Source organism: Halichoerus grypus, chromosome 13 (assembly GCF_964656455.1).
Source record: "Halichoerus grypus chromosome 13, mHalGry1.hap1.1, whole genome shotgun sequence".
NCBI classification, from domain to species: domain Eukaryota; kingdom Metazoa; phylum Chordata; class Mammalia; order Carnivora; family Phocidae; genus Halichoerus; species Halichoerus grypus.
The window spans coordinates 38559255-38587028 of NC_135724.1; the positions used below are offsets into that span (position 1 = coordinate 38559255).

The 27774-nt window shown below is 33.4% G+C and overlaps 1 protein-coding gene across 1 annotated transcript in view; it reads left to right on the forward strand.

Moving 5' to 3' along the window:
• The window catches only part of CCDC178 (coiled-coil domain containing 178), a 410550-nt gene that overhangs the window by 79303 nt on the left and 303473 nt on the right, over positions 1 to 27774 (forward strand). Inside the window, exons 9-11 of the mRNA XM_078060501.1 lie at positions 2792 to 2945; positions 20755 to 20850; positions 21003 to 21139. Of these exons, the coding sequence (XP_077916627.1) occupies positions 2792 to 2945; positions 20755 to 20850; positions 21003 to 21139 (387 nt within the window). The remainder of the gene's footprint in view (positions 1 to 2791; positions 2946 to 20754; positions 20851 to 21002; positions 21140 to 27774) is intronic.

The window sequence follows — 27774 nt, forward strand, 5'->3', positions numbered from 1 at the left end:
AGAGGGAGAGGGAGAAGCAGACTCCCCACTGAGCAGGGAGCACAACGGGGGCTCGATCCCAGGGCCCTGGGATCATGACCTGAGCTGAAGGCAGAAGTTTAACCAACTGAACCACCCAGGCATCCCCTGAAGGATATTTTCTATTTTCATAGATATCTTGATTTTTAATTGACCTTTAATATGTTAAATATTTCATTCTATAACCTAATTTTCATTTTTTGCTGTTAAGAAATATATTGGCCTTGGGTGCCTGGGTGGCTCAGTTGGTTAAGCAACTGCCTTCGGCTCAGGTCATGATCCTGGAGTCCCGGGATCGAGTCCCGCATCGGGCTCCCTGCTCGGCGGGGAGTCTGCTTCTCCCTCTGACCCTCCTCCCTCTCATGCTCTCTGTCTCTCATTCTCTCTCTCTCTCAAATAAATAAATAAAATCTTAAAAAAAAAAAAAAAAAAAAAGAAATATATTGGCCTTTTGACTGATTGCTATGCAACTATTCTATACTTTGCTTTTAAGATCATCTCTTGATTTTGAAAGTCTGTTTATTTTATTAAGATACTCTCAATTTTCCACACTCTTTTTCTTGCTTTGTATATCTTGAAGCTATCAGTTATGTTTCTATTTCTATTTTAATCATTTATCTGTCTCCATATATATACATTTGTACATATATCAGCATTTCATTCTTCTATCTGGCATAAGACAGATTTTAGCTTATATTAATTACAAATACAACATTTTCCATTTTGTAACATTTTCTAAAACTTTTCCTTCTCAATTTTGAGTATAGAAATTAGCTAGTGGTTTTTATAACTAATATTAAACGTGAAGGTACATTTGTATTAATTCCTGCACTTACCATTTTTTATTACGTCATATAAATCCTTCTTGGATGATTTTCTTCTCATCTAAGTATGTTTTCTAAAAGTTCTACTGTAAGCATTAGAGGAGTCATAAATGATTTATTAAATAAAATTTTAGAGATATGTTTATTGTTCTTCACTATTTTTTAATTTGTTGGGAATTAATACATATACAAGAACTTGATTATGTATGCTATCAAGTGTATACATTGATGATTTTTGAAATATGTATACACCCATGATTAAGGTATAGAAGCTTTTCAGCATACTAGAAGTTTCTCTTCTTCTTTCCCAGTCCATACCACTGCCCCCTTCCATCCCAAAGAGGTCATCTTCATTCTGACTTCTATCACCAGACTTAGTTTTGCCTGTTCTTGAAATCCATATGAATGGAAGCATACATACAGCATATGCTCTTTAGCATCTTGATTGCTCTACATTGTAACTCTTAACAGGTAGAATGATTCTTCCCATTTTATTCTTCTAAGTTTATTCTGATTTAGCAGATATGAGAATGATACAATCTAAACTACCAGTGTCTGGGGTCATGAGTAGCAAACTTTTACCCTGATCCTTAAAGGGCTGATGAATTGGTGGCGTCAACTTTAAAGGAAATGGGGATAAGGAGACAACTAAAATAATACTTAGTTCCTGAATTCGATGACACTGGGCAGTTGTCCACTTCTTACTCAGAGTCTATAATGCATTATCTGGACTCGGGGAAATAGATACCATTGAGAAAAGAAAAATTAATTTCAAAAGAAAGAAATATAACCAAACATATATCTTGAATGCTGAGGTTCCCCACCTCTCATTATCTACTTGGCTTCTAGAATTCTGATAGGGAGACCTACACTCTCCAGACGTGGAAGGGTAAAGAAGAATCTATTTTGCTTATTTGTTTATTGTTTTAACTTTCATTTCCATAGTGAGGTTATATCTTTCAGTTTTATTTTGACTCTACTCCTAAAAATCAGGGTTAGTGCATGAGAATCTGGGTTACTTCCAGGTGGAGTTATCTGTATTTCTTGCTGATATTTTATGGAAATGATAATTTTGTCATTTTCTCACCATCCTTTTTACCTATATTAAACTCTAACACCAGTGCCTAAAGGGACTTTTATATTTGGAATGTGTTTTCTACCTACCAGAGAAGATACAGGATTATGTGATTACAGTTTAGCTCTGGCTTTCTTTGTGGAAGATCACATAGGAACAAAATATTCCTTGGCAATTTATTTTTTAGTAAACCTGTTGTTTTTCTAAGCTGCAGTTTCCTCCATTTTACCTCTAGACCAGGAAAGACAAAACAGTAAACTAGGGCTTTAAAAATGTGTGGTCTCCACTTCTACATCCTCTCCTTTTTTTCTCTTCTTTTTGTCTTGCCTTTCCATCCCTGTACTGCCCACCCTCTTTATCAAAGGTGCTTAGCTCTATCACCTGAAATCAAATCAAAAGGTGATTTATTTTAAATAATTTAGAAATCACTTTTCTCTCACTTTTTTCCATTGGAAACATAGATGCACCTAGTGAATTTTTTCTCACCATTTAGTTCTTGATCCTAAATGGTACTTTTAAGAAGTTGCTTTGGCAGGGCGCCTGGGTGGCTCAGTCGTTAAGCGTCTGCCTTCGGCTCAGGTCATGATCCCGGGGTCCTGGGATCGAGCCCCGCATCGGGCTCTCTGCTCAGCGGGAAGCCTGCTTCTCCCTCTCCACTCCTCCTGCCTTGTGTTCCTTCTCTCGCTGTGTCTCTCTGTCAAATAAATAAAATCTTTAAAAAAAAAAAAGAAGAAGTTGCTTTGGGATGGGAGAAGTTTTAGGAATAGGTAAATTCCATTGATTTACATTGTTAAGTCAGAAACTAATTTACATATAATTTTAAACATGATTTGCCTTTCATTGTGGATAAAACCAACTGTGTTTTTCCTCTTAGGAGAGAGAGAGAGAAACTTGACAATCTATATAGTCACTACTCTATAGCAATAGAAAATGTTAATGTTAGTATTGAGGAGGATGAAGAAGCAGTGAGTGAAGCATTGAAGGAAACAAAGACATCAACAGAGGAATTATCTGCTTTATCAAAAACGGTGGGTTTTCTGATTTAAAAATTTTAAAAAATACTGATTTTATTTTTAAGCCATAGCTGTTAAAACTTAATGTCAGTAATGAAATAGCAGTTAGCCCATTTTCTGTTTATATTGGTTTTCTCTTACTACATAACAAATTACCAGAATTTTAGCAGCTTGAAACAACATCCATTTATTATCTCAAGGTTTCTCTGGGTCATGTCTTAGCTGGTTCCTGTGCTCTGGGTCTTCTAAGACTGAAATCAAGCTATCAGCAGCCCTACATTTCTTTCTGGAGACTCTAGGATTAATCTGCTGTCAGGCTCATTTCAGTTTTGGCAGGACTCAGGTTCTGTGCTTTTAGAACTGAAGTCATTGTTTCCCTGGTGGCTCTCAGCCTGGGATCATTCTCAGCTTTCAGAGGCTGCTTGCATCCCAGGCTGGTGGTACCCTTCATCTTTAAATCCGGAATGGGGGGGTTGAGTCCTCTCTGGCATAGTATCACTCTGACCGTCCCTTATGATTCATCTTTCCTGCCACATCTCATTCACTATAGTAAAAGAAGTAATGGTAAAAGGAATTGATAAAATGGTAAAAAGAAATAATACTATAGTACAAAGCAATAATATGCACATTCTGTACCATTTGGCATTCCTACTTAGAATTAAAACTACATGTTTTTTTATTGCCAGTTTCTATTATAATATTTCTATTATAATATTATAGTATATTTCTATCTATATACTCTTTATGTCTCATTAAATTTTTAAAATTAATCCATAATTAAGAGTGAGACTAAGTGTGTTTTAATGGCTTTTTAGAGGTCATTTGTATTTCCTTTTTTTTTTGTGAAAAAGCTGCTCATGATTTTTCCCCATCTGTTGAGTGATTGTATTTTGACTTATTTGTAAGAATTTGTTGTATATTATTGATACTAAATATTTTAAAGTTACATATGTTAAAAATATTTTTATCCAATCTTCTTTCATTTCTTTATGGTAACTTCTGATGAAGAGAAATTTCAGTTTTAGTGTAGTAAAAGTTATAAATATTTTTCCTTTGACCTTTGTGCTTTTCTGAATTTAAGAATTTTTTTTTTCTACCTTAAGTCAAAAAATATTCTCTGGTATTTTGTTCTAAATGTTTTGAAATTTGACTTTTCATATTTACATGATGCTTCTAGATGAAATTATGTTTAAAATATCAAAACTGATATTTTTTCCTTTTATTTATAAGTTTGGAAGTAAGAAACTATCTAGAATTTTAGGAATGTATATTTCACTTGCCACATGTGAAGCATAATCAATATGAGATTCATATATGGGTATGGTGTGAAGTTGAGGTTCCAATTACATTTTCTTTCTTAAATAGAAAACAAATTGTTGCAATATAACTTATTGTATTTATGTGTTAATATGCAGTGCCATCTCTATCACATGTGAGGCTTCCATATTTGGGTGGATCTTTTCCATTCTTTTTTTGATTTGTTTGGTTTACCTAACCATCTTTACCTCAGTACTTCATGTCTACATTACTAAGCTTCTGTAGTGAGTTTTGATTATCTATTATGGTGAATCCCTCAGTCTTACATTTCTTTATGAGTTTTAGGCTGTTCTTGACCTTGTCTTTCCATATAAATTTCAGTGTTATCTTATTCCTTTCCTTCAGAAGTTTTATTGGAATTATGATTGGAATCATATTCACTTATAGATTGATGGAAAAATGAAATCTTTATGATGGGGATACCTAAACATAAACATGATCTATCTGTCCATTTATTTGGGTGGTTTTTCTAAATTGAACCTCAACCAGTTTCCTTGGAACTTTGTAGAAGGCAAACTCTCTCTGGAAAATCAACCTGAGATTAGTCTTAGACAAATTAACCCTTATATCTCCACTGAATTTTAAGGTTATTTTTTAAAATAAGCTTTTAATGTAATTCTGATTTATTTGTAAATGTAGTTTATATGGTAGGTATTATTTAAAATCTGTGAAGGTTTAATTTTTGTCTTACTACTTGGGTAATTTGCATAAATATTTTATTTAGGAAAAATCTTTTCTCTGGTAGGGGGATGCAATCTTAAATAGGTTCATTTTGTAAACTGTGCTAATTCTGTTATTTAAATCTTTTATGTTTCTGATTTATTTTCTGACTGATGTATAAATTACTGAGAACTGTATTAAAATATTTCAATGTGATAGTGGATTTCTTTCTTATTTTTTCCATTTTTCTGTTATTTTCTGCTTTATATAATTTGTAGCCATGTTTTAGATGAAACTAAGTTTAGAATCTTTAGAATTAAGTTTTTGCTTATGATATATTTTATTTTTACATTTTTAAGCTATAAATTATTAGAAGTTTTGGAATGCATATTTATGATTATGAAGCATAATCAACATCTTTAACTTGAACAGTTTGAGGACCTTATGATTTTTTCTTGATATGTGGTTTATTTTCCATCATGTTATACCTATTTTATTTAATAATCCCTGTATTAAGATAATTTTTTATTAGTTTACACAATAAATGTTGGATTATATTTTTTCCCAGTGTAACATTTTGCACACAACTCTTTTTGTTTATCAGACATTCCTAAGCATTATTTTTCCTTGTTACTAAAATGTATTTTTTACAAGCTTTATTAGTGAGTTAGATTTGGTATTTTCAAAATTTTGTTTCCCTGAAAATGTCTTTATTTTGTTCTCTTTCATGCAGTGTAGGAAATATGCCCCTGACTTAATATGGGCATGACTTACACTGCTGCATAGGCAACGTAAAAGAATCCAGAAATAGGCAAGGCTTAAAACACTAAACAAAAACACAGTGGGCCAAAGTGCCAGAGGGGATAACATAGGAACAATGAAGTGGAAGAAACTGATCTTAAATAGATAGCAATATAAGTATCTCTTCAATTTGCCCTTCTTTCTTTCTCCAGCTTCTCTGTAGCTACCCTTTTCCCTCTAACTCTGTTCTCTAGCTACCTGGAAAAACTGCAAGAGGCCAGAATGTACCAAGTGCTTTCTTTATTCTATTTTTTCATAAATACATTCCGCTCTGATTATAAAGTCAGTATTCATCCTCCCAGTCCTACCATGGTCTGGCTGAATCTTCTCATTTTATTTATTTATTTATTATTTTTTTAAGAGAGAGAGAGCATGCGTGCACATGTAAGCAGTGAGGGGAGGGGCAGAGGGAGAGGGAGAGGGAGAAAGAGAATCTTAAGCAGCCTCCACACCTTTCTGGAGCCCAGCGCGGGGGGGGGGGGGGGGGGTGGGGGTGGGGGTGGGGGTGGAGCTCAGTCTCAGGACCTTGAGATCATGACGTGAGCCAAAATCAAGAGTCAGATGCTTGGGGCGCCTGGGTGGCTCAGTTGGTTAAGCGACTGCCTTCGGCTCAGGTCATGATCCCGGAGTCCCGGTATCGAGTCCCGCATCAGGCTCCCTGCTCAGCAGGGAGTCTGCTTCTCCCTCTGACCCTCCCCCCTCTCATGCTCTCTGTCTCTCATTCTCTCTCTCTCAAATAAATAAATAAAATCTTTAAAAAAAAAAAAAAAAAAAAGAGTCAGATGCTTAACCAACTGAGCCACCCAGGCACCCTATGAATCCTCTCATTTTAAACTTCAGCTTGGAAGAGGTAAAATCGTTGGTGAAACAGTCTCTTCACTTTCTTCTGTCTGCTTTGGCCACTAATTGCACTCTATGTTTAGCTCCATACCAGTACTTACAACACTACTGAAGTCGTGATTACCTGTGTTCTACTTTTTAGACTATAAGGTTTTTAAGGATAGAAGATGCATTGTGATTTTTGTTTCCTCTGTGTAACACGCACAGTGTCTGTCCTATATTAGGTACTCAATGATATGCCATATTAGGCACTCAAGAAAAGGCATTTCAGGCTTTTTGAATGAGTGAGTTAACCAGTGAATAAATGAAAGAAAAGAAGGAAGGGGAGAGAAAGGAAAGGAAGGGAAGGGAAGGGAAGGGAGGACGGGAGGGAGGAAGGAAAGAAGGAAGGGAAGATAGGAGGAAGGAAGAAGGAAAGGAAAGAAAGAAGGAGGAATAAATGGAGAAAAAGAAATGTATCACCTTGTGAGCTTGGAAAGAATTTTGTGGGATGTGGAGTGTATAGTGCATACATTCACATAATCCGTGAAGATTTAAAATGGTGCATGTACTTTCTTATGTATAATTTCTTTCCAGGGACTACTATAAGCATCAGGAAAATACAGCACAACCAGTAAAAATTTTTAAAATATTATATAGTGTTGTCAAATAATTATGTTCTCAATTTCCTAATCATGCTGAAATTTGTCATCTTAAAGAATATCATTGTTAACAAAATATCTTCAAAAATGGAAAATTCATTCACTAAGCCTACAAACAATCAGTTTTTTATTTCTTTGATCATCTCTAAAATAGCAAGTATGGCCCTTCCTAACAAGATGTTATTTTTGATGAGATATTATGAACATATTTTATAAGGTTAGTAATATTTTTCAATTATAGAAATCATTTGGGGTCTATCATACTTCCTGGGGAAGATCAGAACATGATGAAGTTTAGATATATTAATTTTTTTTCTACATTTTGCTCATTATAAAAACCTTTTAACTAGGTTTTCAAAGAGCGCATGTTAAGCACTCAATTAAAAGCAATGATGTGCATCACTTCCATGCATTATTTTTTGGTATGCAGTTGAAACTTCTAGCTCAAGAGAAAAGTAAAAGATTTGTGCTGCCTAATTGCACATACAACCTAACTGATTTTTTAAAATTTCCAGGCATATCATGCTTCCAATTTAGTCTTTACTTCATTAACATACACTTTTTTCTAATTTGTGTTGGAATTGTATCTATGAAAACACATTTTTCCTTCTCATTTCTACAAACAATAGCTTTTGTAGGCCAGAAAACATCTTGAAATTGGTTAAGTACTTTAAAAATATTGTCAAAATCAAATTCTTTTTAAATGTTAAAGGACAGATTTCCTATAAATTTTCTCATGTTTTCTTTGAAGTCTACTACTACCATAGTTCAGAATTATTTTAGAACATAATTTCATCATCTGTAACTCTTAGTTTCTTGTGATATTAAAAAAACAGCCATCTATATTTCATTTTATCCAGTCATTTCATTAGATAATAAAAAATGACTTTTAAAGATTTAGAAATCCTTTGTGATTTTCATATTTTACTAAGCAGTAGCAGGTACACAAAACTTTTTTTAAAAAATCAGATTGCAGATAAAGGTTGTAAATAAGTGAATTGCTTTTGTATATATACTTATGTTTTCATTTTTGGATATTGATTTTGTTAGTAGAAATTTATTATTTATTACTACCTTATTGGTCTATGTACTATAGAGTATAAATCCTGATACCACAAAACATCTAGCAAATTCTGCTTTTTGATTCATATTTTACCTTAAAATCTTATGAATTAAGCAATTTATTTCTTAAAAAAAAGGTAAGCCAATAATTATTATTAATCATGTGCATAATTATTACTACCACCAAATAAACTAGTCTAAAGAGCCAGAGTAAATTCTTCATGGACACAAAGCTGTTAAGTGGTAGAGCCAAACTGCAATGCAATTTTTTGATATTCCTTCATTATAAAATATTCAATAAAAGGGGCACCTGGGTGGCTCAGTCATTAAGAGTCTGCCTTCGGCTCAGGTCAGCCCGGCATCGGGCTCCCTCTCAGCGGGAATCTGCTTCTCCCTCTCTCACTCCCCCTGCTTGTGTTCCCTCTCTTGCTGTGTCTCTCTCTGTCAAATGAATAAATAAAATCTTAAGAAAATAAAAATAAATAAAAATAAAATATTCAATAAAATAATATGGATAAAATGTGATAATATATATAAAAGTACATATTGCTAATTTTTTCATCATGAGATTTCAATCAGTGTGGCATATTTCTAAAATATTTTTAAAATCTATGAAATTGACTTTATTTCATTTCTTATTTTAAAGAAGTCTTTAATGTTATCTAAGTGTTGATTTCAAATATATGCTCATTATCATGTTAAAGATTTAAAAAATATACTCAGGTTATAAAAACTGTTTACCAGGAATAGATGTTGCTTTGTGAGCATCTGTGAAGATTCTAAAGAGTTTCTCGTTTGACCTATTGAAGTGATGTATTATATTAATATTAAATCTTTTTAAAATTCTTGAGATGACTCTGTTTGGTTATGGTTTATTGTTCCTTTAATTTACTGCTGAGTTTGATTTGCAAGTATTTTATTTAAGATTTTGCATCCATATTCATAAGTTAGTCTGTATTCCAGTGTTCTTAATTTGTGCTATATTTGATAGATTTTCTTATCAGGATTATACTAGCTTTAAAAAATGAATTGTGAAGCTTTTCTTCCTTTCTTATTACCTAAGGAATTAATATGGATTTAAATAACTTTTTCTTGAAAGTTAGATAAAACCCTTAGTGAAAATATAACTCTCATGCTTTTATATTTTTTAATTGTTTGCATTATTATTTTATTTGTCATGGACAGTTGTTTTATTTCATCACATGATTGATCTTACCAGGTTATATAGGTTTCTTCTTAAGGTTAATTTACAATTTTTAATGGCCCTAGAAATAATCCAAGTGGATTAAGATTTTGAAATTATTATGATATGTTATAGAATGCTCTCTTATACTTTTATCTCTTACTTCTAATTAATTGTATATGTATTTTTCACTTTTTAAATTAGATTTTCAAGTTTTTATAAGTGGAATAAAAAATAAGAGGTGGCCCTTAGATTTCATAACTCTATAATTTCCAACTTCTAAAATATTAATGTTTGCTTTTATAGTTAGGATTTATTTTCTTCTTATTCCTTTAGGCTTATTCTATTCCTTTTTACCTTTCACTTCTCTGTTTGGAATGCTTAATGTTTTTTGTTGTTTTTAAATCTTTCCCTAAGAGCTACAGTTGCATTTCTTGTTACACTTTGAAGCAAAAGTTCTTGAAAGGATTTTCTGCATTCACTCAGATTTCTCTCCTGCATTTCCACTTCAAATAATTTCCAGTGAGTTTTCACTACCACACTACATTGAAATTACTAATAAGGGATCCTATTTTCTTCCTTAAAACTCTCAGAAAATTTGGTAGGATTCATTGCACAAACTATTAGCTAGCATTTCTTTAAGGCACTTTTTGAATAGCACAAATATTTAATGTTCATACCTCAGAGTTTAGAATATACTCATGTGAGTAGAAGAGAATATTGATCTATGACTTCACTATCCAGATGTGGTCACTGCTAATATTTGTTTTGCATAAACAGGCTTTGTGCTATATTTAAAAACTATATTATCATATCCATACAGTAATTGATGACATGTTTCTCCTTATAAAAAAACTTACTCAAAATTATATTTTACAATGTAATTTTAATAATTGAGAGTTTCTTAGAACTTTATTATCGAACGTTTAGGATGTTTTCAGTTTTTAAGTATTATCATCAAATCCTGATACCACATCTAAATTTCTAAACTTTCTAAAACTTAAACATTAACATTGGTGCAAGAAAGTTACCAGGATGGGGGCGTCTGGGCGGCTCAGTCGTTAAGCGTCTGCCTTCGGCTCAGGTCATGATCCCAGAGTCCTGGGATCGAGCCCCACATCGGGCTCCCTGCTGGGCGGGACGCCTGCTTCTCCCTCTTCCACTCCCCCTGCTTGTGTTCCCTCTCTCGCTGTGTCTCTCTCTGTCAAATAAATAAATCTTTAAAAAAAAAAAAAGATTGTTCTGCAAACAACTAGAGGAAGTGAAATTGTTAAAATTCCCTCTAAGCATTACAGATACTATACTTTCTCCTGGGTTGATAGAGGTGAGAAGAGGGAGGGTTCCTTCAATGCTGCTGTGTATATAGTGGGCAAACTTCAAATAAATCCTTACTTGAAAGATCTAGTCTTCTAGATGTTTAAAGGTGCACATATGTTAAAGGTAGAGAATTAAAGTAACACCCTTTAAGTATTCTGTTAACTCATAAGAATGGTTGTATTTTGGGAATGGAATTGTTAAACTTGATGTCTTAGAGAGTATGCTGACTGTTCACGGGTTGTGGGGTGGGCAGGGAAGGGAGTGAGGAGAGAAGTGTTCTGTGCCCACGAGTCTTTAGCCAAGTTCAGATTGTCTAATAACCATCGTTATGTAAGTGCATTGTAGTTAACATTGCTGTGTATTAAAGGATAAACAAGTCCTAATGTCCAAAGTATATAAAAAGTAGGGGTGGTAAAATAGTCCTGTTACAATAAATGTCCTTTTGTTAGTTTTTAGGACTGTTCTGAGGTGTCTGTTAATCCACCTCTTGGAGCTAGATGTATTCCTGTACTTAGTCATTGAAATGGTGGATGGAGCAAATGAAGGGTGACGGGAAGGGCTTTTTACTAGTATCTCTATATCTAGAAGACAGTTTTAAGTTATAACCATAGGTCTGTATATGTGTCTTTGTAAAGTTCTTGTGTTTATTGTGGACAAGGTTCATTATTTGTAACATCTAGGTTTTTCAGATATCCTGAGGTGCAATGTATGATAAAATGTACAGCTATTTAATTAACCAATTTATAAGTTTCTTTTTGTTATAATTGATAGGAAAGAAGCATCTTGAGCATGGAATTGTTAAACTGTCTCTGAGAAATGTATGTTAGGACTTATTAGGTTGGCAACAGAGGGGCAGAAGGAAGTATAGAGGGAGAGATGTATGTGGGTGTGTTCATATTTACATTTAAATGATAACTGTTAATGTGTGTACATTGCTTTTGGCTACACTATAGGAAGATACTAAGTGATTCAATGGCAACGTAGCTCTTTGCTAATAGTATAGATTGAATAATGAATTCTTTCAGCAGCATTATACTTTGTGTACTCTATTACTTTATGTCTCATTTTTAATTGAACATGAAGAGAATGCATTATTTTAATTGAATTTTGCCAATATCTTTATCTAGAGGCCTGTTGCCATTTTTGTCTTTTATGACATATTTGGCACCAAGTAAGGCAGGATTACATTTTTTTTTTTTTCAGATTGAGTTGGTGTAGTGTATTCTTGGTTATCAAAATACTCTCAGTTTGGGGACTTTGAAATGGTAAATATTCATGTTGTGTGAAAAAGCACGATACATAACTGTACGCTCTTAATTACATTAAAATGCTTAGTTGTATAGATACACACACTGGACCTAGAAGTCAGACTGTAAATTGCTTGTGATTACAGATGACTTTGTTCTTTGCTTCTTGTGTTTTGTGATTTCCTTTTATGCACATGTTAACTTTTAAAAAATACATTTTTAAAAAACTTTAAAACCACACTACATAACAATTCTTGGTGTTTTCATTATAAGTATAGAGGGTTTTTCCCTCCTCAATATCATTTGTGATTTAATTTACTAATTCTTTTTTTCCCCCATATGTTTACTATTTATACTTATTTTTGTGGAAGACTTGCTCACATTATTCTTTGTAAACATATTTTACAAGTTTGATTTTTAAAGCTGATTTTTGTTAACTTTCATTACATTGAGTTTTTTTCATGTTTATAATTGTAACCTGTTATTCCTATTTTTTCTTATTGCTTCAATGCTGTAAATTTACAGGGCTGATATTTATAGTACTCTACTTTTTGATTTTTTTAAATTTTATTTTATTATGTTAATCACCATACATTACATCATTAGTTTTTGATGTAGTGTTCCATGATTCATTGTTTGCGTATAATTCCCAGTGCTCCATTCAATATGTGCCCTCTTTAATACCCATCACCAGGTTAACCCATCCCCCACCGCCCTCCCCTCTAGAACTCAGTTTGTTTCTCAGAGTCCATAATCTCTCATGGTTCATCTCCCCTTCCGATTTCCCCCCCTTCATTTTTCCCTTCCTACTATCTTTTTTTTTTTAACATATAATATTTTTTCAGATGTACAGGTCTGTGATTTATTCTTTAAAATAAAAATTCCTTGACTTTGTCTTAAGCAAACATTATCTATGTTGTAAAAGAGATAGATTTTAGAAATTTTACAATTGATTTGAGTGAAATGGAGAGCTAAGAAAAGTTATTCTCATAATAAATAATTTTGTATGCATTTGGTACCTTATGATTAACTTTTATTTTTTTTATTTTTATTTTTTTAAAGATTTTATTTATTTATTTGACAGAGAGAGACACAGCGAGAGAGGGAACACAAGCAGGGGGAGTGGGAGAGGGAGAAGCAGGCATCCCGCGGAGCAGGGAGCCCGATGTGAGGCTCGATCCCAGGACCCTGGGATCATGACCTGAGCCGAAGGCAGACGCTTAACGACTGAGCCACCCAGGCGCCCCATGATTAACTTTTAGATGAGACTACCTGCTGGATTTCTTGTACTTCACAGTTCTCTTAGAGAGAGTAACTCTATATTAAGTACTGTAAATATTGGTTACTTTCATTAGTATTCTTTAAATGATAAAAATGCTTTAAGGTTATGAATTCAATCATTTTCTAGTTGTAGAGGTGGTTTTATATATGTTGGGGGAAAAAACCTATATTCTATGTCACTACTAGAATTTAAGTTTATACATTTGGGTATAATTTACAAATATTAATCAGTTTTAATTGAAATTCTTTTTTAATTGAAGTAATTCACATGTTCCTTAATCTAGAAGGACACATAAGGATATTGCCCCTCAACTATTAACAGTGTAACCAAAAATAGAGAAGTGATTATCTAAGAAATATTTTGGACATGTCCCCACTATGTAATGGAATACACACACAAACACAGACACATGCACACATACACATAAACATACATATGCATATATATAAGATATATAAATATATAGATATGCATACATGCATACATATATGTGTATATATACACATATATATGAATGAATGAATGAATGACTGCATCACTATTATACATGGGAGACCCACATGTTGTGAATTTCATATCAGCAAAATACTGAAAGAGGCCAACAGTGTATAAAAGAAAGCTGTTGGATCTCATGATTCTGCTGGCAGGAAGCTGGTTGATAAAATTATCCACCTGCAAACATGTGCTATCTTTCATGAAAAAGGAAGGATGACTCGAATGGTGAAACCAAGAGTCCTGAAGGTGTAACCAAGAATTGAGAGTGTGGATGAAATTCCAGAGGGTGCAATTGAGAGCTAAAGAAGATTGTTCTTCCTCTTGGCTGAGGATAGAAAAAGTCAGGGAAATGTAGCAGAAGGTGGAGTCAGAGAGACACAGAACATGAGAAGCATTCAACCAGCCATTGCTGACTTTAAAATGGAGTGGGCCATATAAAAAATGTGAAAGGAAAATGAATTCTGCCTACAATCTTGATGAGATTAGCAGTGGCTCATTCCCTAGAGTCTCTGCAGAAGAACCCAGGCCAGCTGAAACCTTCGTTTCAGCTCGTGAGGCCCTAAACAGGCTATTCACTTAGCCCACCAGCATTCTGTTCTGCAGAACTATGAGATAACACATATGTATTATTTTAAGCCAGTAAGATGATACCATTCTATTTGTTCAGGTCTCCTTTTGTGTCTTTTAGAAAATTTTTCAGAAGTTTTCCTCATATAGGGTTTCAATATTTTTCATAAGTTTATGCCTAATTAGTTATTTCGTTGCACGTTAATTGGGGATTTTCTCTTTCATTAATTCTCATTACTGGTTATATTTAGGTATCTGAAGTCAATAATGCTAAATCATATTATACTAATTTATTGATTTTAAAATTATTTATGTTTTATCATTGTTTATTTTGGATTTTCCAAGGGTGCTATTATTTCAACTGTAAATATAGATATTATTATCCCTTCACGATATCCCTTTTTTAAGATTTTTTATTTATTTGACAGAGAGAGAGGCAGCGGGAGAGAGGGAACACAAGCAGGGGGAGTGGGAGAGGGAGAAGCAGGCTTCCCGCTGAGCAGGGAGCCTGACGCAGGGCTCGATCCCAGGACACTGGGATCATGACCCAAGCCAAAGGCAGATGCTTCACGACTAAGCCACCCAAGCGCCCCAATCCCTTCACTATTTTTATGTCTTTTAATTGTTATCTCTTATCTGATTACACTGGTTAATGCATCCAGTACGATATTAAATGGTAGTAGAGATCATTGGCATGCTTGCTATGTTCTTCCCTTGATGGGATTGGTGCTAGTTTTTTTTTCCCTTAAATAAGAGTCTGACTTAGGAGTCAATATATATTTTGTCATGTTAAGAAAATATCAGTTTCAATTTATTGAGTATTTTTTTAATTGGGAACAGGTTTCAAATTTTGTCAAGATTCTTTTTTGCATCTAGGGAGATGCTCATGTAATATTTTCTCTTATATGTATAAATATAGTTAATTGTATTGATGGGTTTCCTAATGTTGAACCTTGCATTATTGTAATAAATCTTATTTGGTTATAATATCTCTCACCCTATCTTAGACGCATTCCAATTTTCTTTTTTGCCCTCACCATTCAACCAGAGTATCTCTGATATAGGTCAACAGTGATTTCCACATTGTGAAATCTAATCATTGTTTCTTTGTCCTTATTTTAATTAACTTATATGTAGCACTTAACCAAGTTGATTATACCCTTATCTCTGGAAACGTTTTCTCTTGGTTTCTAACACATTATTCTTGTTTCTTTTTACTCTTCTGGAAACTTGCTTTCAGTTTCCTTCCCTGGTTTCTCTATATTTCCCCAAACTCCACTAACATTTGAGAATCCCAGGGCTTAGTCTTTTAGAATAAGCTTTATGTATATGTAACTGACAACTCAATCTCCACTTAGGTGTCTAGTTGGTATGTCAAGCTTACCTTTTCCAAAATTGAACTTTAGATATCCAACATCTCTATAAACCTGCAGTTTTCCCTGTTCCAGTTTATGATATTCAGTCCTTCTAGTTTTTCAGACCAAGGCAGTTGAAATATGCATTGGAACTGTGTATTAATTTATGTTGGGAATTGCTAGGCCAAAAAACCCCATCTGTTCAGTTTTAGTAGATAATGCCAAAAAATTTTTCCAGGATAGTTATGCATTTTTCCTACTCAGACCATCATGTATGAGAGTTCCAGCCTCAGATTAACACCATCATCTAATATTGTCTTTTATTTATTTTTAATTATAGTTCTTTTGGAGGATTTATCCCTCTGTAGTTTTAAATTTTCATTTCTCTGATTAGTAAGGTTGAGAATTTTTAAAGCACTTTATTTAGAATGTTGTGTTAGAGGCTGTCACAGAGAATCAGACTCAAATTTCTCCTCCACATTCCAGTTGTGACCTGCACATTACACCCTTTTGAGATTCAGTTTTCTCATTTGAAAACTAGATGTATGTTAATTTAATATGTTAAAAATCTGCAAGACAGGGATTTAGGGGTTAACGTGTTGATTAAAGGAGAATACATATAAAGGGTATCATTCATTTAGAAAGGGATTTAGAGATTTCAACAAATTTGCAAAGCTGGCCAAGAGAGCTGTAGGCTAGACTTTCCAGGAGTGTTTCCCAAATTGACCAGTAGAGGAACTATGCCATCTGAGGCTGCCTCTGGACCTGTATTGAGTGTACGCCTGCTCCTTGGATCAGAAAGCTGGGACACCCACAGCTAGCGGATGGACACTAAACCACAGCTAGACAATATTCACACCTCATGACCTTACTTGCCAATAGAGAGCAAGCAAAATTAAATTGGAGAAAGCAACCAAAAATCGGGAAGATGGCTTTTACCTCAATTTAGCTTTCCACAATATGCATGACTGTATCTCCTATTGGTTGAAACTAATTTGCATCTTGAACAGTTTCACAAATAAGAGTAGAAACTGCCTCCCTGCCTCCCTGCCTTCTTTTCTGTTCTTTTTCTGTCCTGGGCTCTGATACACAAGAAAGCATATTAGAAGGAAGTTGCAAAGGAGGTTCATTGATTGAGCCATTAATTACACTTTATTCACCTCAACTACAACTTACTCAATTATTTACCTTTCAAATAAATTCAGAATGAAAACCGTTATTAACCACTACTAACAATATTAAAATTAATAACTTTATGTAGGCTGGTTTTATGTGCTGGTTCTTTGTATGCACTGAATTCTCCACATTTGGATTGTCGTGTCAGAGCTAAGTGTACTCTTCAAGATAGATATTACTAAAATATGTTCTGAAAAGTTTGGTATGTATATTTGTGCATATATATGTGTATATGAGCAATACAAATATCTGATTTCTCACTTTTCCCAACACTGTAGGTGTTTTAAAATCATACCAACTTAATTATTGGGTAAAGAAGTGTTGGATTAATTTTCGTTTTCCTGCCTGGAGGTGAAGTAAATTCATTTTCATTTTGTTTTTATTAGCCATTCAAATTTCCTCTTCTTTTTTTACTTGCAAAGATTACTATTCATGACATCTACATAATTTTAGATATTCCAATGATGAGCATTTTCAAAGTTATGTGTTTATTATCATTTATATTAAGAAAGCAATTAGCACACAGTGATTTCATGTGTGGTTCCATGGATTTTATTGCTTAGGGCAGGGCTAAAATAATGGTACTTATTCAAAAATTGCAGGTTGTAAGAATTATACTGTAGTACTTAAGGTGCGCCCACGAGCATTTCATAACTTCACTTCCTGAGCCTGCCAACAAACACCTATCAGTGGCATGGTAGTACAGATCATTAATTTTGACCTTAAGACACTGAATTTTCATGTTTATCCTTTCTTTTTATTGGAAAATGCACTGGAAAATCTACTTCTTAAAGATTGACAATTGTTTGGCATATGAAATATGTATAATTTTAGACATCAGAGCTACCACATCTAATCTAGAAAGTACATTAGAAACTGGTTTGGGGCCTGTTTATGATTTTTGTACTTCTATAGATTCAGTCCTAGATTAGTGGTTAAATATACGGATGTTTGGGGCATCTGGGTGGCTCATTCAGTTAAGCCTGCACCACTTGATTTCGGCTCAGGTCATGATCTCAGGGTCCTGACATCCAGCCTTGAGTCACACTCCACACTGGGTGGGTGTGGAGCCTGCTTAAGATTCTCTGTCTCCCTCTCCCTCTGCCCCTATCCCCCTGCTCAGGCATGCATGCTCTCTCTCTTAAAAAAAAAAAAAATTATGGATGTTTAAGTGTAAAAGTAAAGACACTAGTGAAGAATGTAATAGAATCAGTAACATGTCTTTAGATAGGTATGAAGACCAAAATAAAGTATTTCCTAAAGATCCTTTACTAATGTTTACAAGCAGCAAAGAAAGATTAGTGTAGGAAGAATTTGATTTTTATCAGATTTTTGGATTTTATGAACTGGTGAAGAAAACAAATCTACTTTGTTATGTATTCTAAGATTAGTCACAATGGTCATAATTATTAAATAATCCACAATTGTCATGTTGAAGCACAAAAAATAGAAAGCCTACCAAAATTTTAAAATAGACGGATACTCAAGTGTATGTACAGAGTGACACAGAATGAAAATGCTGAGACTTTAGAATTATGTTTTTAGCATTACAATTAACTTCAGAGTCCAGATCTGCTGAAGCAGTTAGTAAGACATTTATCAAGCCTGCTACCAGGTGACAGGGAGATTCAGGGATATAAAAAACAAAATGATTCATTAAATGCCCATGTCAAATAACAATTCATCTTTTACTTACAGAGATAACCAAATATGTAAAGAAGTAATTATGATTTCTAGTATAAAAGTTGTTAGAATTCACTGCAAAGTGATGAATTCATTCATACCGTGAATTCTTTGCTAATGTGTACAGATAAAGAAAATATAAATGTATTGACAACTTCTTGAGAAACAGTGGTAAGTCCTGGAATCCATGTTTTTGATTAAGCACATATAATGCTAACGCCATAGCCAGATGAAAGAAAGTAACTAATTACATATATTCAAAAAATTGCCAAAAAGGCAAATCCACCCACTGTTATACTCATGAATAGTCATATTCAAGCCATTGCAAAGTGATGCAGGGATTTTAAGAGAAGTATTTCATGAAATTTTAAAAATTATTCATCAGATTAGTTAAAGCCACCCAATACTCATATGTGCCCTCAGATTTGTAAATGAATGATCAACCATTATTCTTTAATATGTGCTTTTTAAGAAACTCACTCCCTATTAATTTATAAAAAGAGCTTCAAGTATTCCTCAGTGAAAAATTCAGGCTTCTAGATGACTTTATGAATGAGAACTACGTCAAAAATTAGGATATTTTACAAAGGTATTTTCTAATTCAAAAACTTAAAATGTCCTAACAGAACTCTAATAAGTGAAGCACTCTGAAGAAAAAAATCCAGCAAAATTGAAGCCATAGAATATACCTTTTAATTATGTCAAGGTGGAAATGTCTCATTGTCTGAGTAATTTGGTTACAACTTTATCTAAAGTATGTTGCACTATCTGAAAAACTTGACTGATAGTTTTTTCATGATTATTTCCCAAACAATGATAATAATGAGTGGGTAAGAAAGCTTGTACATCACTTAGTAATTGGATAGTTTCTGAAGAACAATTCTGGAAGATATTTCAAAGGCTTCTTGAAACTAAAAATTATAAAAAACTTATTTTTATTTGGGTTAGAAATATAATGTCCAGTTATATGGGAAATTTATTAAATATACAGGTAAATTGTAATTCATTGAAGTACTCATCTTCAAAATACAACATCAATCCAAATATTTCTTTAATTACTGATCATAATTCTAAGAAAAATATATTTAGTATTTTCTTGGTAAGTTGAATATATTTAATACTACTTGTATTTTATTTTTATATTGTTTATTTCATAAAATGTTTTTATTTATTTTTAAAGTTGCTTCCCTTTATGGCATATGATACTGGATTTTTAACTTCCAATAACAGTAGTTTCCTTTTTTAAATAATTGTTTAAATAACCGTGTAACTGACAGTATATTCTATTAAACCTTTGCATGGCTTATCATTCTTTTCATGTGGGTCTTGATTTAAGCTTTTAAATAAGAATTTGTGTTTGCTTTATATAGGTCTTCCCTTTTATGTTTAATTTATTCCCAAATATTTAATATTTTTTGACCAAAGTTTTTAAGTATTGTCACTATGTTTTTAAACAGATTATTACTGTTACGGTTAAAAGCTATTAATTTCCTTATGCTTATACCAGCCATTTTACCAAAGTCGTTTATTGTAGTTTTAAATAAAATCTTCTGAAGTTTTTCAAAGTGTTCAATCATATCTAAAGTTGAAGATGTATTATCTATTCATATTCAACATTATAATAATAACTTTTGGTTTTATTATCCAATTGCATTTAGTTAAACTTCCACAAAACATGATTAATAATAATGGTGATAAGAGATAATCTAGTCTCATTCTTGAGTTCAGTGGGTGTGCATTCAGCATTTTATGATTTATTTTGGTATTTTCTATTCTTTATATTGTATTTGTGTAGTTTTTCCTTGTACTAGTTTAAAAATTATTGAAACTAGATAGTGAATTTATCTCATAGCTGTTCTCTAGAGTGTTGACCATATTCGTGTTATTTTTTCCTTTAATTTTTTAATGTGATGAATTATGATTTAAATATTCTAATTTTTATCAATTCTTACAGCATAACTAAAATACATTCTATTTTATTCTGATTAATTATTTGCACACTGTTAGACTTAATTTGCTATATTCTATTCAGAATCTTGCATCAATTTTTATAAATGGCAACAACCTATGGTGTTATACTATTTTAATCAACATTTATTAAGTTATGATAGCTACATAATTTAAAATATATTTCTTTCTTTAAAAAAGAATGGGAAGCTTCATAATTTGTTTATTTTTTTCTGTATATTTTTTCTTAGCTAGATGATTTGAAAAAAATTTATGATCAACTATCCTGGAAGAGAAAAAGTAATGAACAGGAGTATCTGGATGTACTTAATAATTATTATGCCACAGTAAGTTGACCTTTCCCTCCTTCTCCCTAGAGTTCTATTCTCTATTCCTAAATTCTAACTCATGCAAGTAAAAGTAATTTCATTATTATACATGTTTTTTCTTTCTGAGATACAAGACATGTATAAATGATTCTTTTATTCTTTTCTTAAAGAAAAAATCATGGGATATTGAGCTTTCTAATATTGCAAAAGACTTTTCAGATATTTCAATTGCAAATACTCAGTTGACAGAAGAAAACAGAAGACTCGAAATTGATATTGAAACTGTAGCAGGTTTAATCAATGACAGGTAATTGTGCAAATACAATTTTTATTTTGATATATCCAATATGTTAAATATAATACATCTCTTCATTTTATCCTCCTGGGGTGGTATGGTGGTGTTTGTGTTTATCATTAGCTTAAATTTTGTTTGTTTCTATTAGCTTTTTTTTTTTTTTTAGCGTGGGAGCGGGAAGCAGAGGGAGAGGGAGAGAGAATCTTAAGTAGGCTCCACTCCCAGCGCAGAGCCTGACACGGGGCTTAATCTAACAACCCTGAAATCATGACCTGAGCTGAAATCAAGAGCCGGAGGCTTAACCAACTGAACTACCCAGGTGCCCCTAGATGTTGCTTGGTGTTGCTCTTTAAATCACTCTGAATCCCTTTAGAGATGCCAAAATGGTGAAAAAATGATCTAATAAGGAGTTTTATGCTCACTCCTATCCTCCTTTTGACATATCCTCTTATACTCAAAGACACTTTAAAATTAAAATGTTTTGGGTGCCTGGGTGGCTCAGATGGTTAAGCGTCTGCCTTCGGCTCAGGTCATGATCCCAGGGTCCTGGGATCGAGTCCCGCATCGGGCTCTCTGCTCCTTGGGAGCCTACTTCTCCCTCTGCTTCTCTCTCTCTCTCTCTCTGTGTCTCTCATGAATAAATAAATAAAATCTTTAAAAAAAAAAATTAAAATGTTTTGGGGTGCCTGGGTGGCTCAGTCAGTTAAGCGTCTGCCTTCGGCTCGGGTCATGATCCCGGGGTCCTGGGATCGAGCCCCACATCAGGCTCCCTGCTCCGTGGGAAGCCTGCTTCTCCCTCTCCCATTCCCCCTGCTTGTGTTCCCTCTCTCGCTGTGTCTATCTCTGTCAAATAAATAAATAAAATCTTTTTAAAAAATTAAAGTAAATTAAAATATGTTTAATTAAGCTTCTGCTGTCCTTGTCAACCCTCAATTCTTTCTAGCAACTGCTAGTTTTCTTAGCTCAGAAACCTACAGGTTTTCTTGCTTCCTTTTTCTATTTCAATCCTCATATTCAACATGTTAAGAAAATATGTTCCACATGCTAAGTATCTTTTTAACTATCTCATTACTCCACCAGCACCCTGGTACAAGCAATCATCATATCTTGCATGAACTTATAGTGACTTCCAAAGCTAGTTTACTGCAGTCATTATGCTCTCTTTCTAATCCATTATCTGCACTGTGGTAGGTTCTTTCTTTCTTTCTTTCTTTCTTTCTTTCTTTCTTTCTTTCTTTCTTTTTCTTTTTCTTTCTTTCTTTCTTTCTCTTTCTTTCTTTCTTTCTTCCTTCCTTCCTTCCTTCCTTTCTTTCTTTCTTTCTTTCTTTCTTTCTTTCCTTTCTTTTTAACATAAGTATGATCATTTCCTCTCCATACCTACATTAATGTTAACAGGAATGAAGGGACAAAAATGCCTCCTTACTCTCCTACTAGGTCCCTGAATAGGCAGACATACCTGCCTGTGCAGTCTCGTATCACACATGGTTTACCCCTTTTTTTTTGTCTCCTTTGCAATTTTTTTAAAATTTTATTTTATTATGTTATGTTAATCACCATACATTACATCATTAGTTTTAGATATAGTGTTCCATGATTCATTGTTTGCGTATAACACCCAGTGCTCCATTCAATATGTGCCCTCTTTAATACCCATCACCAGGTTAACCCATCCCCCCACCCCCCTCCCCTCTAGAACCCTCAGTTTGTTTCTCAGAGTCCATAATCTCTCATGGTTCATCTCCCCCTCCGATTTCCCCCCCTTCATTTTTCCCTTCCTACTATCTTATATATTTTTTTAACATATAATGTATTATTTGTTTCAGAGGTACAGATCTGTGATTCAACAGTCTTACACAATTCACAGCGCTCACCATAGCACATACCCTCCCCAGTGTCTATCACCCAGCCCCCATCCCTCCCACCCCCCACCACTCCAGCAACCCTCAGTTTGTTTCCTGAGATTAAGAATTCCTCATATCAGTGAGATCATATGATACATATCTTTCTCGGATTGACTTATTTTGCTTAGCATAATACCCTCTAGTTCCATCCACATCGTTGCAAATGGCAAGATTTCGGAGTTTTTTTTTATGACTGCATAATATTCCATTGTGTATATATATATATATATATATATATATATATATACACCACATCTTCTTTATCCATTCATCTGTTGATGGACATCTTGGCTCTTTCTATAGTTTGGCTATTGTGGACATTGCTGCTATAAACATTGGGGTGCACATACCCCTTCAGATTGGTTTACCCTTATTATTTGGTTCAAATACAATGGCCTTACTTCATCTTCTCCTATTTGCTATATTTTCCTCAGCCCATATGGCATTTTTATGCTATTTCTTTTTCCTATAGTATTTTTCCTGTTCCTTCTTCCCAGCATTTATCCTTAAGACAGTTTAAGAGTCAGTTCTGAGAAGCTTTTCATTGGCTGTCCAGTTAAATCCAATTTCTCTATTATGTGTGTGTCTGGCACACCTACTTTTCTTCTTCATATCTCTTGCCATATTTGGAATTTTGTTTGTGTGAATATTTGACTCTTGTTCACTCCCCTCAAAAAATGAGAAGATCCATGAGGGCGACATAGGCCATGGCCATATTTTCTTCATCAAAAATAGTACCTGACGCATACTATGCTATCCAAAGTTAATTATTGAAGGGAGGGAAAGAGGAAAGAAGGGAAGGAGTAATGATGATATTTGATGATTATATAGGAAGATTGTTAAAATTTCTTAGTGATCATTTTGTCTTTGGAAATGATAGAATGAAATATTTGTAAGATTTATCTGTATGTTGAAAATACTTTTATTATTTTTATTATTATGTTCAATTAGCCAACATGTAGTACATCATTAGTTTTTGATGTAGTGTTCAACAATTCATTAGTTGCATTTAATATGCAGTGCTCATCACAACTCGTGCCCTCCTTAATACCCATCACCCGGTTACCCCACCCCCCCAACCCCCTCCCTTTTGTAACCCTCAGTTTGTTTCTCTGAGTCCAAAGTCTCTCATGGCTTGTCTCCCTCTCTGATTTCTTTCCATTCAGTTTTCCCTCCCTTCCCCTACGGTCCTCTGCTTTTTAAAAGAGGAACATTGTTTGCCAAAAGATAACTTAAAATTGTACTTGTTAATATTACTACATTTTATTAAGAGAACCAGAGGAGAGAAAAAATTTGAAGCTAATGAGAAGACTCCTCTGGAAGAAAAGAAGAGAGTGTGAGGTTAGCATTTATTAGATTACACCACAGTAACAAGCAACCACCCCATCTTAGTGGTATACAAGTATAAAAGTTAATCTCTCACTAGCATTGCAACTTAGCTGTGTCTGTGCTTCATGTTTTTTTTTTTTTTACTTCTGAGATTCAGGGTGAAGGATCAGATCCTTCTAGGGCACATTGCTGTGGTAAGCACAAATTCATTAGTGAGATCACTCGATAGCTCTTACCCAGTTTCCACCAGAAGATGATAAGTGTTTCTTCTGCTCACACTCAATTGAACAAAGCAAGTCATATGGCCAAGCCTGATGTCAACAGGATGGTAAGTCTAATCCTCTTAAAAAGAGAGACCATGCATAATTGAGAACACTAATACAATTTATCACATGTAGAGGGAATGTAGCCCTGGTTATAGGAAAGGATTTCCATCATATACATTGCGCTTGTCCAGTTAATACCTTAGATTCATTCAATTACTTAACTTTTCCTTCAAATTTTTACTTGAAATTAAAAAAATAAATGGATGATTTTATTAGCAGATTATGTAGTGCTCAACAGAGAATGAATGAAAGATTAGTGAAATGAAAGAGAAATGAAGGGATATACAGGCAAGAAAGAGTCAGGTCTACCACATTTTTAAGTGATGTTCCAAAGGAAAAGAAGATTTAAAAAAATACAGAGGTAATATTTGAGGAGATAATCATCATTCATATATGGCAAACATTTCTTACATTCTTGTTTTTAACTGGTCTCACACTCTCAGTAGATATAGGTAGGTAGATAGATAGATAGATAGATAGATACATAGATACATAGATACATAGATGGATGCAAACGTAATTATTCATTTCCAAACTTTATTTGCTTTTCTTCCAAATCTTCTAAGTCATTTTATGATTCCCTGTTTGATGTAGATATTTTGATGTAGTTATTTACAGCTTATCTTTTGCTTCTTCAACATAGTACAAATAGTTATTTTATTTTAGTTATTATTTTATCTACATGTAATAATTTAAATATGTGTAGTGTTTGTAATCTACTTTTGCATTTTATTCTCCTAGCTGATGCTTTTGCTGTCTTTTTTCCTTGTGCTGCTCTTGGTTATTTTTATTGTGCATTGTCCATTTTCTTCTGGAAACTATTTGTGGGAAATCTTTGAGTCCTAAGATAAAATTGAGTTAATCATTTGCAACCTTATATTTATGAGAGTTTTGTTTTTTTTTTTTTTGTCCTTGGATATGCCCAAGACTTTGTTTCATTTCCCAAGCCATGATATTCACAGCTCCATTTTATCAACATTTCCACATCTTGTCTGATCTTTTTGGACTCTGGTTATAGTGTATATTTATTGTAGAAAAGAAAATACGAAAAAGTACAAAAAACCTAAAATCATTTCAGTAAATAGAGGTAATCATATTAATATATTACTGATTTTTTCATTCGTAATGAAAATAATTATATGTCCTGCTTTTATTCCCAACATGATATTAATAGAATTTTTGTTGCAATGTTATACAAATTTCAAATATATTATTTAAATATCTGTACAAAAGTCTATTATATGGGTAAGCCATGATTTTTTCACAGTTACTCTGAAGTTTATGTTTAGGTTGTTTTTATTTTTATGACTTATAAATACTGTTGTGTTGATTTTTTTTCAGAAATCTCTGTTAGCATCATTGCTTTTTAGAATTTAAAGTAGATTTATAAAAGTAGATTGGCTATAATACTTTTAAATTCCTATTATCTTTAAAAAAATAAAATAAATTCCTAATAACTGTATTTTTTTTCCTAATAACTTTCTAAACCTATTTTCCAGAAAGACTATAATTTATTGAAGCTGAGCAATACATAAGCTTGTTCTGTGATGTACCTGTGTTAACACTGAGTGCTAAGGTTTTTAAAAAATCTGTTCCAGTTTGATAAGTGAAAAAATATATTCTCAATATTGCTTCAAACTCCATTTCTTTGATCACTAATGAGGTGGAATATTCATACATCCTCTCTTAAATTCTGCTTTTTCTAGAGAATTCTTGTGGGGGCTCTCAAGGAAGAAATAAAGAACTTAGGATCCAGAGAGGCGAAGTACCTTTTCTAAATTACTACAGCTTTAACACCACTGGCATTTGAAACCTGATTTTCTATATTCAGATTCAGGATTTTTTACCTTATGTAATTTTTTTTTGTAATTTAATATGACTTCAGTTTAACTGATGTTTAGTGGATGTTCAAATATACTTGACATATTAGTCCAATAATAACAATCCCAAATAGTAGTCTTAATGTTAAAATGGCAATTCTCTTAGGGTACAAGTAAGACTGTTGTGAGTTTGCACTTTGACTTTGTGGCTAGAGCTTAGAGCAAGTGCTTGATCTAACTTCTATGTCTGTCTCTCTGTGCGTGTGTGTGTGTGTGTGCACATGCACACACACACACACATATTTTTATGTGGCAGTCAGGTAGGGACAAACATTGAGGGTAGGGAACTAAGTGTTAGATAATGAATCATTCCAAAGGATTTAGACTCTGATGAAGACTATGGAAATCCACTAAAGAAGCTATATGGTCAGATTTCTCTTTTAAAAGATATCACTTTGGTAGTAATTGGATGAGTTAAGATTTGAATAATGAAAAATGTATGGAGGTAAAAAAGAACGTTTGGAGGAAAGATGTCGATATGTTTGGTTTGGAATTGTGTATGGCATGATTCAAATATAAGTGTCTAGATATCACTTTGATGCATAGGTCTGAAATTGAGGGAAGATGTTCATGGAGACGGAAGCTAGATGTTAAATGCAGAAGTGCTTTAAATTGGCAAGCAAACATTTTTATGTTTGCCACTTCATTTACTTTTAGAAATTAGAATTTTCATAAGGTAGAAATTTTGTGGGATAAATTATAACACCAAACCATATATAAATATAAGGTAAGATAGGTCAATATCTGATAGGTCAGAATCAAGAAATATTATTAATGGCCTCTATAGACTCTATACACTAACAAAAATGGCTTTCTCATTCATTAGAAAATGAAACCTAAGTTCAACTAAAAAGACAAATATAAAATAGGAAACTTCTATGAAGAAAACACCAAATATGTTTAACATTTTTTAAAATGTATTTTATTATTTATTTTTAAAAGTATTTTTCCAGATTTAGTGAAGTATAATTGAGAAATAAAAATTGTATATATTTAAGGTGTACAACTGTTGGGTCTTTAATTAAGACTTTATTTCTTAAGAGCCGGTAGGGTCACAGCAAAATTGAGGAGAAGAGGGCGCCTGGGTGGCTCAGTTGGTTAAGCGACTGCCTTCGGCTCAGGTCATGATCCCAGGGTCCTGGGATCGAGTCCCGCATCGGGCTCCCGGCTCAGCGGGGAGCCTGCTTCTCCCTCTGACCCTCTCCTCTCTC